The sequence below is a fragment of the Crocuta crocuta genome, unplaced genomic scaffold (genome assembly GCF_008692635.1).
Source record: "Crocuta crocuta isolate KB4526 unplaced genomic scaffold, BGI_CrCroc_1.0 scaffold331, whole genome shotgun sequence".
In the NCBI taxonomy this organism is placed as follows: domain Eukaryota; kingdom Metazoa; phylum Chordata; class Mammalia; order Carnivora; family Hyaenidae; genus Crocuta; species Crocuta crocuta.
In genome coordinates, this window is record NW_027531015.1 from 1,397,808 (window position 1) to 1,412,249 (window position 14,442).

At 37.3% G+C, this 14,442-nt stretch overlaps 2 protein-coding genes across 6 annotated transcripts in view; one reads left to right on the top strand and one right to left on the bottom strand.

The window, feature by feature from the left end:
- FGF2 (fibroblast growth factor 2) overlaps positions 1 to 3,725 on the top strand; it is a 74,716-nt gene extending 70,991 nt beyond the window's left edge. The window contains exon 4 of the mRNA XM_077770882.1: positions 3,540 to 3,725. Within this exon, the coding sequence (XP_077627008.1) occupies positions 3,540 to 3,725 (186 nt within the window). The remainder of the gene's footprint in view (positions 1 to 3,539) is intronic.
- The window catches only part of NUDT6 (nudix hydrolase 6), a 51,533-nt gene continuing 38,631 nt past the window's right edge, over positions 1,541 to 14,442 (bottom strand). For all 5 annotated transcript variants that reach the window (XM_077770893.1, XM_077770889.1, XM_077770892.1 and 2 more), the window contains 2 exons: positions 8,540 to 8,594; positions 1,541 to 4,545 (listed from right to left, as the gene is read on the bottom strand). In XM_077770893.1, the coding sequence (XP_077627019.1) occupies positions 4,148 to 4,545; positions 8,540 to 8,594 (453 nt within the window). In that variant the 3' untranslated portion in view covers positions 1,541 to 4,147. The remainder of the gene's footprint in view (positions 4,546 to 8,539; positions 8,595 to 14,442) is intronic.

Below are 14,442 nucleotides of genomic sequence, written 5' to 3' on the forward strand. Positions count from 1 at the left end.
CCCCCCCACATCCACCAGTCCTCAGTTTTTGTCAGCATTCAAGAGTCTCTCATGGTTTGCCTCTCTCCCTCTCCCCCACCATTTCCCCCCTTCTTCTCCCCCTTATTCCTCAGTTATGTTCCTCCTAATCCTCCTATACGTGCAAACATGATATTTGTCCTTCTCTGCCTGACTTATTTCGTTCAGCATAACACCCTCAAGGTCCATCCATGTTGCTACACATGGCCGGATTTCATGCTTTCTCATTGCCATGTAGTATTCCATGGTATAGATAAACCACATCTTCTTGATCCATTCGTCTGTTGATGGACACTTAGGCTCTTTCCGTGTTTTAGCTATTGTGGAGAGTGCTGCTATGAACATTGGGGTACATGTGCTCCTATGCATCAGCATTTCTGTTATCCCTTTGGGTAAATTCCTAGCAGTGCTATTGCTGGGTCATAGGGGAATTCTATTGTTAGTTTCCTGAGGAACCTCCACACTGTTTTCCAGAGGGGCTGGGGTACAAATTGTTATAAGCCTTTAGAAACTACTTATCTGCTTCTTCTATGATGTCATTCCTCTGAAGACCCCCTTCTAAGTTTGAAAAGGTGAGCAATTAAACATTGAAAATAGGGAAAAAGCTCTGTAAATGTTTATAAATATTAGCAAAAATTACATTGCATTCATTTTTAACAGGGAATATTGAAATCACAACAAATGATGATGATTTGTAAACTTAGAATGGGAGGATTGACAACTGTATTTACATTTGGCTGTTAAATGCCTGCTTGACTTGAGAGACTTGAATTCTGGCCCTATTACCCCTTTTGAAAAATGTAGTTTGTTTTCAAGTGTGTAATAGCTTAGTAAATTTACATATCTGAACATTCAGCACAGAATCTAGTTTTCCTTTTCCTTCCCTCTCATTTGTTTTTGTAAAGGTACAAGTAAGTTCTCTACAGAAAACGCAAAACAAAACCAAAAATGTGGGTTCATGACGTATTATCTAATTAATCCCTGGTACTGTTTCTTTTCTCTGAAGTACTAGTAACTGGTTGAGAAGACTGATATTATTGGCATGGTATGTATCCTATTAGGCCAGGCATTGTAGGGAGTGCCAGCTTAGCAAGTGGGGCATCCTGGAAGCTGACAGAACACCAGACAATCGGTGTCTAATATGATTACTGAATGAAGTGGTTCAGGTCTGTGTCTGGGGAATTAGCCTGTGAAGCTCAATGATGACTTTTTATGTTATCTTTACAATTACAATGACTTTTTAAAAAACATTAAAAAAAATTTTTTTTTAATGTTTTATTTATTTTTGAGAGAGACAAAGAGAGACTGCATGAGCAGGGGAGGGTCAGAGAGAGAGACAGAGATACAGAATTGGAAGACATGCTCCAGGCTCTGAGCTGTCAGCACAGAGCCCGACGCAGGGCTCAAACCCATGAACCGTGAGATCATGACCTGTGCTGAAGTCGGACGCTTAGCCAGCTGAGCCACTCAGGCGCCCCTACAATAACTCTTGATCTCCTTCTTTATTTCTGCTTGCTGCTGCTTTTTTTTTTTTTTTTTTAATGTTAACATATTTATTTTGAGAGAGAGAGAGAAAATGCATGTGAGTGGGGAAGGGGCCGAGAGAGAGGGAGAGACAGAAAATCTTAAGCAGGTTCTACTCCCTCTGCGCAGAACCCACTGCAGGGCTCTATCTCACAAACTGTGAGATCATGACCTGAGCCGAAATCAAGAGTTAGATCCACTATTTGCTTCTACTCCTGATCCTAAACCTGGAATAAGGAAAGAGGAAGATTTTTATCAGTGGCACTGGAAAATGACAAAGTACTACAGGTTGACTTCAGTTAATACAAAAGACGTAGTCAACTTCAAAGGAAGAGTGAAAGTACTGGCTACAGCATATCCATGTTATCCTAGGTATAATCTTTATGCCTAGGACAGTCCTGTGTATCACACAGCTCAGTCCTCGTGCCATGTATGCTGCTCTGTAATGCTAGCTGGCATTTATCTTCCTCAGAAGGACTTCAGTTGCTTTGTTAGTAATTTGTTGCAAAAAAATGGGCAAATCAGATAACTTTTCAAATTGGAAATACAAACTTAACAATGGTCAAAACATTAAGGCAAAGTAAATATCCAGTAAAACTGTTATTCCTAGAAGCAGAGTACAAGATCTAGTACCACACCCTTACTTTAGATGACGGAGACGCCTGTTACGTTTAGATCATTTTCATTTTGGTTATTATGCCAGCTCTTTTCATTGTTCTGCTTATTGATTTATGTTTTTCTCACAGCTTGTGCCACTGTTAGTTTATCTTAGAACTAAAGAATCTGGGAAAAGATTCAAGTCTTTTGACTGTGTGTTTCCTGAAGTTTCCTGGATTTGAGTATACAGCAATAAGCTGGGATCTGGTAGACTTATTAATACAAAACTACAGGCGTATGTCATATATCTATATGTACATGTTATATTTATATGTTGAAAAATGAATATGTATATATTTATATGGTTTTCTATATGAGCTTATAATTCATAGTTATAAGAAGCGATTTTTTTTAAAGTAAATCATTTGTTGAAACCCCCTCAAACACATAACCCCCGAGGTCAAGAACTATCATCAGTTTACCCTGTGAAGTTGATTTTTGAACATTTACTTGAAATAATGTAGCAACCTATTGGACTCCATTACTTGGGAAAGTATTTCCAGGTCTAACTATTTGTAAAGCTAGCTATTCCCCTCCCACATAAAGAGTTCACTTGAAATAAAAAGAGAGAGTAGCTTCCCCTCCCACGAGAAAGACACTGCCAGAAATCAATATGGTCTGTTACTTATGCTTCACTATGTTAGTGTTTTGAGAAAATTAATCATATATAATGTTCTAACACAATTTTTGGCATTATATACATTAGCTATTTGTACAATAAACTATTTTTTTGTGCCTTAACAAATGTCAGCTACTAGAAAAACATTGCTATAATTTAAGGAATTGATAAAGAATTAACAAAAGCCTTCTTCTTTATGAAGGTTATCTCTGGGTTCCCCTTCCAGCAGTTTCAGGGGAACCCTGATACTAGTAAAAACAAGCCCTGATGGGTAACCAGCCTCTGGACTGGGAGGAGTATGGATGCACCATTCATACCTAACCACAGCTTTGGATTTCACTAAGTGAAGTGTGCTCTTTGTTACCAGGCATATCCCCCTTCATGAAAGCTATGTTCAAGAGATGTTTCAAGTTGGAGGCAGTGTGGTTCCAACAGCATCTGTTGTGCTCTCGCTGCCTGACACCCGACCTGTCCCTAGTAGGGGCTGGAGAATGGTCCTTGAATTCCTCCTCTGAAGAGCTGTGCCTGAAAGCTCTCCTGCTGACCTCCCTCTGCAGAGCTAGATTCTGTCAGACTTTGGCCCGTCGAGTCTTGCGAACTAGTTTGATCTGCTAAAGCCAAGAGCACTGCTGCTGGTTGAATGGAATGGGCAGTGCAACTCTCATAATAAGTATTTCATGTGAAAACATAATAACAACTACTCATTCTCTTTATTTTTCAGAAATGTGTTACAGACGAGTGTTTCTTTTTTGAACGATTGGAATCTAATAACTACAATACTTATCGGTCAAGGAAATACTCCAGCTGGTATGTGGCACTGAAACGAACTGGGCAGTATAAACTTGGACCCAAAACAGGACCTGGGCAGAAAGCTATACTTTTTCTTCCAATGTCTGCTAAGAGCTGATCTTAATAGCAGCATCTGATCTCATCTCACATGAAGACATAGATTTTAGAAATTTGTGAAAGAAAAAAAAAATGCTCAGTTTGGATAAATGGTCAGATAACCTTTTATCTAACAGTAAATATTTAACCATTGCCTTAGTAAAGAAAAGCATCCGAGATCCCTGGAAAAAGTATAGACTTCCACCTTTTATATAGCATTTGCCTTTATCCAGTGAAGCTTGTTTAGAGCAACAGTCTTTTTCATATATTTGCTTCATTTGAAAAGAGGCTTTTAAAAACAAGTTTTCCTCATGGAAATTATACACAGTAGAAAATTAGTCATATATTAGTTAACCCCAAATGTCCACTACTTCTTGTAATATGGAACGCATTATTCTACATATATAATTTACTTAAAAAATTTTAAAACACGCAAATAAGGATTTAATCCATTCCTATCATAGTTCTATAATTGTCTGGCAGTTTCTTGTGATAGAGTTTATAGAACAAGCCTGTGTAAACTGCTGGAAGTTCTTCCACGGTGAAATCAATCTTGTCAAACCCTTCTCTGCACCCGTAGAGAAGCAGCCTAGCAACTCTGCTGGTGATGGGAGTTGCGTTTTCAGTCTTGACCAGGTCATGGAGATCCATCCACTCACACCTTAAGCATTCATGCTGGCAAAAATTTATGGTGAATGAATATGGCTTTAAGCGACAGATGATATACATATCTGACTTTCCAAAAGCTCCGGGATTGGTGTGCTGTTGCCGAATGCTCAGAAGGGACCTGAATTCTGATTTTATACCAGTCTCTTCAAAAACTTCTCGAACTGCTGTGTCTCCTATATAAAAGATGTACAAATCAGTAAAGATCACATTTTTAGAATTTTAATCATCAAAGTATTTTAGATAATATAACATTATCTAAAGGCTGAAAAGCAAAACTTCATCCTAAGGAAGTATTCAACATAAACTCCTTGCCTTCTGGACATCCTGAAATACCAAAGTATTTTCTTACCACTGTATAACTAAGAAGCTTTTGAGATACTGAATAGTTCTTTGGCTAGTTGTAGGCTTACCCACCTGTATATTTTTGAAGTCACATTTTTAATCTCTTCTTGCTCTTTCCCAAAAGTTGAAAACCTAGGTTCCTGCAGTTAATATTCCTACATATTTCTTCATTATTATCCTGTTCCTGCTCATCCATCAAAACTGTCTACTATACATTTCAGTATTGAGAAAAAGTGATCCGTTCTTCCTTATAAAAGTCTGTAGAGCTGCAGAATGATTGAATGGAGCAGTGTTCAAAGCTTTCCTGGTGATCTTCGGTGGAACTGTCAAGACACCGCAGCCATAGAACAGATTGATTTATAACCATTTTGTTATGCTCCCGTAGTTAACCTGTCATTGGAATTCCAGTATGGTCATCTGGGGCATTTCCTTTGTTTCTTGAGATTCCAAAGAACTTGGATTCATTCCTCCAGCACCAACAAGCTACAGTCACATTATCAAAGGTGTTCAAAAAACTTGCAATTTACAGAATTTTGTAATAATACAACTAGGATTTCACATTTTATAAGGCTGAGTTTTTCAATATTATGCAGATTTCTAGGGCAAAATTTTTATTGTGTCTAACATTTTTGTGGTTGCTTTTTCTAAATCTCCAGATGAACCCCCTAAAAGGGCTTTCTCTAATTTTGTGATGCTCTGTCAGAGTCTCCCAAAGTGTTTTATGAAAAACCTTTTATAAAGCTGCCTTCTTTGCCCAGTTTCCTGGGAAGCTTCCTAATTTCACAACCACCACAGATTTTTGCTCAAAGACCCTTCTATTTCCTTGTTTGCTATATTGAAAATTTTACTTGTCTTATCAGTACTACTGGCGAAGAATAGGTAAGGAAGAGGAAGTCCAGGAAAAATGTCTCAATTTCTGACTAAAGACTGTTTTAACAATTTCCTACATATGCTGTTTTTGTTGTTTTTTTTAAACCCTAAGAAACCGCTCTGGAAATATGCACAGGAAGAGCAAAAGGTCCTAAAATGAGACATTGCTCTGTTATTTTGAATTGCATGCTGACTTCTCCTTCCCTTGAGATTTGCCATAAATTAAACCTGGTTAGAAATTACTATTTAAAACTAAAAACATAAAAGAATAATTTGTGTTAATAAAAGGAAAATCTAATAAGAAAAACAACTTTCAGCCTGGCATGCAATACATGTTTGTTACTAAATTTGTTAGAAGGTTGCACTAGTCTTAAATTTTACATGTCATTTGCTGATTTCACTTTATTGCTTAAATGCTTATTTTTTATTCCTTCAATGCTTTGAAAATTAACCACCAGGGTCCTGTTAAACTCTTAGTACCATTAATTAAGAGTCTGGCATTTTGTTTGGAGTCTAGCCTTTTTGTGCATAACGGAAGCGCAGTACAGACTCATGAGTGAATCTACCCTACTCAGCAGACATTTTAGACAGTGGATTCAAATTCAACACTGCGTGAGTAGTTTGATCAGTTTAACTTCAATCAAGATTATTATTGACTAGACTAAAAAATGAGTGGGTAGATAAGTGCTTTTTCAGCCAGGGTATGAGTGAGCTCATCCACCTCAAGATGGAAATCTTCACCCCAAGGCTTTCACCATGATTTTAAAAATTTTACCTAGATAAACTGCTTTATTCTGTTTTACCTTTATTTTGTACTGTAAGCTGAACTAACATTATTGTTTTATATGTGTCCTAGTGTTTTGTTTAGTTACAAGACAGTGAAATGGAGTTTATTTTATTTCTATTTTGTAATATTTAACAATAGGATTAGGTTGGAAAAAAAATTGGAAAAATGGTGCAGAATGTGGGTTTTCCTGGTGTTTCCCTCTGATTCTGGTGCACTGATTAGCTCTGATCAGAACCTCACTACTTTACAGTCCTTTTCCTATGCAGGGGATCCTCTTCCTGTGACTGGTAATATTTTTTAGGAAGGCAACTTATCCATTTTTAACCTTGTAAATCCTTTTGTACTGTTAGGGTGTTACATTAAAGCCTGAGGATTGCATTCTATTTTGGAGATGCCCCCCCCCCTTAATTTTTTAAGCACTATGGACAATAGTGCTTCATTTATCTAGTATTAACAAACATAGAATTAAGGATTCCAAACAAATGTTTCCCAGTTAATGATGGCTATATTCCTAAAGTATATTACATACTTAATACAGGGTTTAAGGAAAGTAATTTTAATAATTGTTGGGTGATTTTGCTTCATACTTAAGAATATTGTATTAAAAGACAAATGCTCTGATATATAAGATACGGTTTTTTAGAACGCTATTGTCAGCTATCATTTCTAGCTGCTTTCAGGGTTTTATCAGTTCTAAGGCAAAGCTTTAATTTATAATATTCCTAGGCAATATGATGAATGCCAGTTGCTGCTTCTAATTCCACATGGTTGAGGCATATATATGTTGTCAAAAATAGGTGGGTGGTTGTGACAACGACAAAAATTTAAATTCAGGATTCACTGCTTTAAAAAATTTTTAATCTGGACTTAAAAGTTCTGGAGTATACTTAAACCTAAAATTATGCATACATGGCTTGGAAATGTGTTCATTTGCATTTAAATAAAAGTACATTAAAAATTAAGGATCCATAAAAACTCAAAAAAGTCCATTCATTTAGGAAGGCAAGACTCAAAAGAAGAAACTAACAAACCTCCTGTGGCCTGATTTTTGCCCAATATGGACTGGGTGAAGATATAAAATAAATTTAACTAGCTCACACACATTGTCGTAGATCACATTAGTATGAAATTAAGTAGCTGTTCCAAAGTAAATGGCCCTTTCAGCATATGCATTACAAAATCTTTTATTTCCAAAGAAGACCTAAACAATGGAATTTAAGCAGAAGGTCCCTTAAGTACCTAAAAACCCAAATCTGTTACGGATGTATTTCATTGTAGTAAATTTACTTCTGGTTTGTTGGGGGTTGGCTATATACTGTGTAAGGGGCATTTTACTCTAAAAAGAAATCAAATTTCAAGTATATAAATATTTTAAGATGTGTACAGATAATTTAGGAAGTTGCCTTTATATATAAATGTTGGTTAAATAGGGAATTGTGCATACGGAAGAAACAATCATGGAGAAATAATACTGGTATCAAATGAGTCCTCTACTGATTTATTATTATGATAGACTTCAACTGACTCAGTGGTTAAGGAATATGTAGGAAAACTTCATTTTTACTGTACTCTTTACTGTAACATCAGTAACATGTAAAGTTCTTAGCTTATTTCACATTTCCCAGTTTTAAATATTGAGGTCAGGAAGTTGTTTTAGGGAACTCTCTCTCTCTTTTGAGACTTTCTTATATGAGAGTTTTGGCTTCCTGACTATTTAAATAGATAAAATTATTATAAAGGGGAGAATTAAGTCAATAGTGCTCTGTAAGTGACTTTTAAATGAACATCAAAATAAGTATTTATAAAATTTGTATTTGTGTCTTATAGTTTAATTACAGGAAAAATATGAGTCCTATCCAAAATAACCCTTAATGCTAAACTTTACCAATGTATATATATAAAGCTTTTTATTTTCAAATAAATTAATCTAGAAGCAATCCTAAACAGAACAGGAGGTATGCGCCTAATGGTATTTTTTATACTAATGGAATAAGTTGTAATATTACAAGTTTTGCTGCTAATTTTATATTAGCCCTAAAGTAACCTCTGAAATTTCTCAGAAAATTTATCATCTTATTTTCAGCTATAGAGCTAAAAAGTAAACACAAATTTCCTGAATTAAAAATTAAAATTAAAATAATTTAATTAAAAATATGTAGGGTACACACCAATATCTTCTCCAGGCTCTGACAGACCTCCTGGAAACTTCCACATATTTTTCAGCTGCAATATAAAGCAAGAAAATAAAGTTAACATAGCTTCAGTTACTAACCCACACATGGAGACGCCACAAAAATTAGTCAAGGGATTGAGAATTTATTTTTTAGCAAAATTACATGCAAATTTCTCTCATCTTCCTTCCTCACTCCTCCTTCTTTTTCCTGGGGGCACTGGTGACTTATGAAATCATTTCCTACCTTTTTCTCTAGGAAATAGAAATGGTTTTGTTTGGTTAATGTGATAAATTGTGTATGAATGAAACAGTGGAGGGAAATACCTACTGAATTTATGTAATTTTAAAAATTTTGCTGCTAGTTAACTATTAACAAATAGAGGAATCTTACAGATGCTGCTATAAATAAGTAGAAAGTACAATATAAATTTAATAACTAAAATATGCTATTTTTGATTTTCACATTTATTTTCTGTACTGTGTGTCTAATCAGATTTCTCTTGTCTCTGTGTTAATGATTTTATGTACAAATGTAATTGCTTTTCATGGGTAGTATGAATAAATCTGATTAGTTTAAGTTTGTGCTGTTGTGTGTGTGTGTATACCATTTCATTTTTTGGCTGGAAGGGCAAGCGGGAAGATCTGATCTTACAATGAGGATATATACGGAAAAAGTTGACTACAAATAATTATGAAATGGCATGGGACCATATTATGGCTGACATGATTATTTTTTCCTGTTAGAATTGTTATATATATCCAACAACAGGGTAAAAATTGGGCGAATGATTAAAAAATTATGACCTACTCATAAAAGGTGCTAAAGATTGGAGCCAGTACACTTTACGCTGTTCATTCATAAAACAAGTTTATGGACCTTTTACTGGTGTGCTTTTTGACCCACTCATTTCCTGGATGAGTGCTTCATAAAGAATGTGTCATTTCCCAACTCTGCTATGTTGGAGACCAAGGGCATAGTTCCCAGATTTTCCACAGACTGTTGATTATGTGGGTACAGAATTCAGGCTTTCCACCCTTCCGTGTCTGGCTCAGACTTGAGATTAATTTATAAAGCATATTTTATTAATGTAAATACATCTCTGATATAGCTCTACATTAATACAGTCTTACAATATTCTGTTTTGAAATGATTCCAGAAGCTACAGAAACCATGCAATTTTTTTCCTGATAGGATGTTAGATCTTACGTCTAACATCATAAATGCTGTTTCTAACAAAAGAAATGTTACAATGGTAGGGCAGAAAATGCTTCCCCAAAATAATACAAGAACTTTTAAAATCTTTACCTAGACTGGACTATAAATAATTGGAGATTGTTGACTTTAAAACTTATTAGAAGGGGAAAATGTTAGATGTAAGGATTGAAAACAGCTTACACAAATTTGATTTTGATTATTTCATAAAACTTAGGTACAAAAAGATTATTATTGTGGTAGTTATGTGATCTTTTCTGGCACCACTTAGGTTTAAAGAGATTATCTGAAAAAAACTTTCTTGTCCCCTGCAAAAAGCTTGAACCTGCAGTTAGTTCAAGTGGTAGGTAGTAAGACCTAAGTTAAGTGGTTTATGAAACCTGTATCTATGACCAATGGAGAGATGAGTGTATCTTCTCACCTTTTAAAATACTGAAATAGAAAATAAAATAAAATAAAATACTGAAATAGATTAAAATCTATTTTGAGTTTTTGTGTGTAGTGTTAAAAAGTGGTCCAAATTTATTGTTTCACATGTAGCTGTCATTTTCCCAGCACTATTTATTGAAGAGACTGTCTTTCCCCATTGTATATTCTTGCCTCCTTTATCATAAATTAATTGACCATATAATCGGGTAGATTAAAAAACAAATTAACTGGGCTTAGTAATATAAATAATAATGATAACAGCAACTTCCAGGGAAGATGGCAGAGTAGGAGGACCCTGAGCTCGCCTTGTCCCCTGGATACACCTAGATAACACCCATTATCAGTATATATAACCCAGAAAACAACCCCAAGACTGGCAGAACTGACTCTTCACAGCTAAATGTAGAGAACAGGCCACACAGAATAGAGTAGGGAGGGCAGAGACATGGTCTGGAGCATTTGGCTTTGAAAACCAGAGGAGCATAATTTTGAAAGTTCCTACAATCAGCAGGGCTTAACACATGGAATGATCTAAAAATCAGCAGGCTGGGCTATGGAGAGCCTAAAGGGGAATATGAAACTGAGTCTCGCACTTAAAGAGATAGCACAACAGGAGCACCTGGGTGGCTCAGGTCATGATCTCACAGTTCATGGGTTCAAGCCCTGCATTGGGCTATGTGCTGACAGCTCAGAGTCTGGAGCCTGCTTCGGATTCTGTGTTTCCTTCTCTGTCCCTCCTCCCCTCCCACTCTGTTTTACTCTCTCTTAAAAATAAATAAATGTTAAAAAAAAAAAAAAAAGAGACAGCACAACAAACAGCCTTGTGGAGATACAGCATAGAACAGTTTAAAGCCTGGGGTGTATGGGAGGGAGGTTTTATTTTTTTTACTAATCTGAGAGAGTGTGCTGGAGAGGCAGGGATCCTTGGGAGACGTCTCCAAGAGCTGGCAGGTGCCATTTTCCTCCCCTGCCTTCTAGCCTAAATACATGGACACCAGTGGGAACCAATGCAGGTCCAACACTCACTAACTTGCTAACAGCATGACCTGTCCTCACATTCTCCTACAGACCTACCTCCTCCAATATACTGCTGGCCAGAGCCCATCCACAGCAGTGCCACAAGGGTGGCATCGTGAAAGCAGACTCGACAGGAAGCAGCACCACTCTGAAGTGACCCCTGCCCCAGGGAGAGGGAAAGATAACTACACACAACTATGGCGCCAGCAGTAGGCTGAGGGCAGACAGCTGGTCTCATTGCAGGCCTTGCCCACCAATGAAAGTCTCTCAGGGGAATATACAGGGAAAGCACACAGCAGTGCCTAGTCTGACTCAACTCAAGCTCAAGGTGGCCCCAGACTGATGCAACAACAACACAGGGACCAAATCTTGCCCACAACAGGCAAAGACAGCCATGGCTGGAATACTGCAAAAGCAGCTCAATCACAATAGTAGGGCACACTACACTGTAGGGCATTCCAGGACCTCGTCTTCATAAGGCCATTACTTTCAAGAGCAGGAGATGGAGCTGACTTTCCTGACAAACAGAAACAGATAAGACAGACAAAATGAAACAGAGGGTTCTGTCCAAAATGAAAGAACAGGACTAAATCAAGATAAGAAACTAAATGAACAGAGATAAGAAATAGCAAGTAATGGTCATAAAGATACTCACTGGACTTGAGAAAAGAGGGGAGGATCACAATGAGACATGCAAAAGAGAGATAGAAAACCTAAAAAAGAACGATTCAGAAATGAAGAACTCAATAACTGAAATAAAAAATACACTAGAGAGAATAAATAGTAGAGAGTACAGAGGAACGGACAGGCAACCTGGAGGACAGAGTAATGGAAAGCAATCAAACTGAACAAGAGAGAGAAAAAAGGATAGCAAATGAAAACAGACTTAGGGACCTTAGAAATACCATCAAGCATAATAACATTCATCTTATAGGAGTCCCAGAAGGAGAGAGAGAAAAGGGGGCAAAGAATTTACTTGATGAAATAATAGCTGAAAACTACCCAAATTTGGGAAGGGAAACATATCTAGATCCAGGAGGCACATAGAGCCTCCAACAAAATTATACTAAAGAGGTCACACCAATATACAAAGTAGTTAAAATGGAAAAAAAAAAGTGACACTGGCCGTGTGTAGCAACATGGATGGACCTTGAGGGTGTTATGCTAAGTGAAATAAGTCAGGCAGAGAAGGACAAATACCATATGTTTGCACGTATAGGAGGATTAGGAGGAACTTAACGGAAGACCGTGGGGGAGAAGAAGGGGGAAATAAGAGGGGAGAGGGAGGGAGGCAAACCATGAGAGACTCTTGAATGTTGAGACCAAACTGAGGACTGATGGGTATGGGGGGGAGGGGAAGGAGGGTGATGGGCATGGAGGAGGGCACCTGTAGGGATGAGCACTCGGTGTTATATGGAAACCAACTTGACAATAAACTATTAAAAAAAAGGGAAAAAAGTAGTGACAGCATTTTATAAGCAGCAAGAGAAAAGAAAACAGTAAGAAGCAAGAAAAGTTCCATAAGGCTATCAGCTTATTTTTCAGCAGAAACTTTGCTGAGAAGGGGTGTCATGGTATAGTCAAGGTCAGGAAGGAAAAAAACCTGCAGCAAGGTTATCATTCAGAATAGGAGAGATTAAGAATAACACAAACAAAAGGAATTCATGACCACTATAACAGCCCTAATGTAAATGTTAAAGGAGACTCTTTGAGTGGAAAGGAAAGACCATAAACAGGAGTAAGAAAAGTAGGAAGTACAAAAGCAGTAAAATTAAATATATATATAAAAATTAGTCAAGGGACTCACAAAATGAAAGGATGTAAAGTATGACACCATATACTTAAAACATGGGAGAGCAGAGAGAAGTAAAGAGTGTGTTCAGAACACTTCCTGAATGGACAGTTCCTGGACAGTCAACGAGCCTTATTATAGCAGTACTTGCACGTGCAGAGCACATAACAAGCTTTTAAAATTAACAAGAGACAGAAAACTAGCCAAAATGATGAAACGGAAGAACTCTCCTCTAAAGAAATTCCAGGAAATAATGACAGCTAAAGAACTGCTCAAAACAGATAGCAACATAACTGAACAAGAATTTAGAACAATAGTCATAAAATTAATTACTGGACTTGAAAAAGGCATGGAAGACATCAGAGAAGCTACTGCTAAAGACTATAGACCTTAAAAATAGTTGTGATGAATTAAAAAATGCTCGAAGGGGCGCCTGGGTGGCTCAGTTGGTTGAGCGTCCGACTTCGCTCAGGTTATAATCTCATAGTTCCTGGGTTTGAGCCCTGCATTGGGCTCTGTGCTGACAGCTAGCTCGGAGCCTGGAGCCTGTTTCAGCTTCTGATTCTCCCTCGCTCTCTGACCCTCCCCTGCTCATGCTGTCTCTCTCTCACAATCTCAGAAATAAAAAACAAATAAATAAATAAAAATTTAAAAAATGCTATAAATGAGGTGTATACTAAAACGGAGGTGTCCAATGCATGGAGTAAAGAGGCAGAGAAGAGAATAGGTGAATTAGTGCCGGGAGCCGCACCGGCCTCTCTGGATGGCAGTCACAGCAAGGAAATGGCAGCGTTTAGACAGCTCCTGCCATGAGAAATGAAAACTGGGATCTCCTTCTGCTACTACTGGCTCATGTTGGAAATGAGCCTGCTGGTATTGACCAGGCCTCACAATATTCCATATCAGACCCATATTCTGAACATAGATACCTCATAAGGAAAAGCATTTTCCTGTCTTTACAAAAGAGATTTTAGATGAAAGCTCTATGGATCATTGTCAAAAGGCTCTTCCTATGGGCCTTGCAGATCCAAGACTTAGATAATAAAGGGGGTTAAGAACACAAGAGTTACTATTGAGTCTGGTCCCATGTCAGAAGAACCTAATTTATAGTTAAGGTACAAATAAGGGCAGAACATAACTTACTAACTGGTGATTTATGGCAGTCCCTTCCTCAACGCCTACACTCCACAAACATCCTCCCTTACACTGGCAGCTGGGATGAGGACAGATAAGAGTAATTAAAACATAAACCCAGATGCAAAGACTGATACATATAGAGCCCCCTTGGTAGTTTCCACAAACAAACCAATTCAGAAACATTCATCCTCTTGAGAGCCAGACAGAATGACTCCTAGCTTATCTATATACAATTTAACCTATATGTTATCCTGTTTTTCACTAAGAGCATCCTGTTATTTCCTTGGTCGTAAATTCACTATGACTGGGA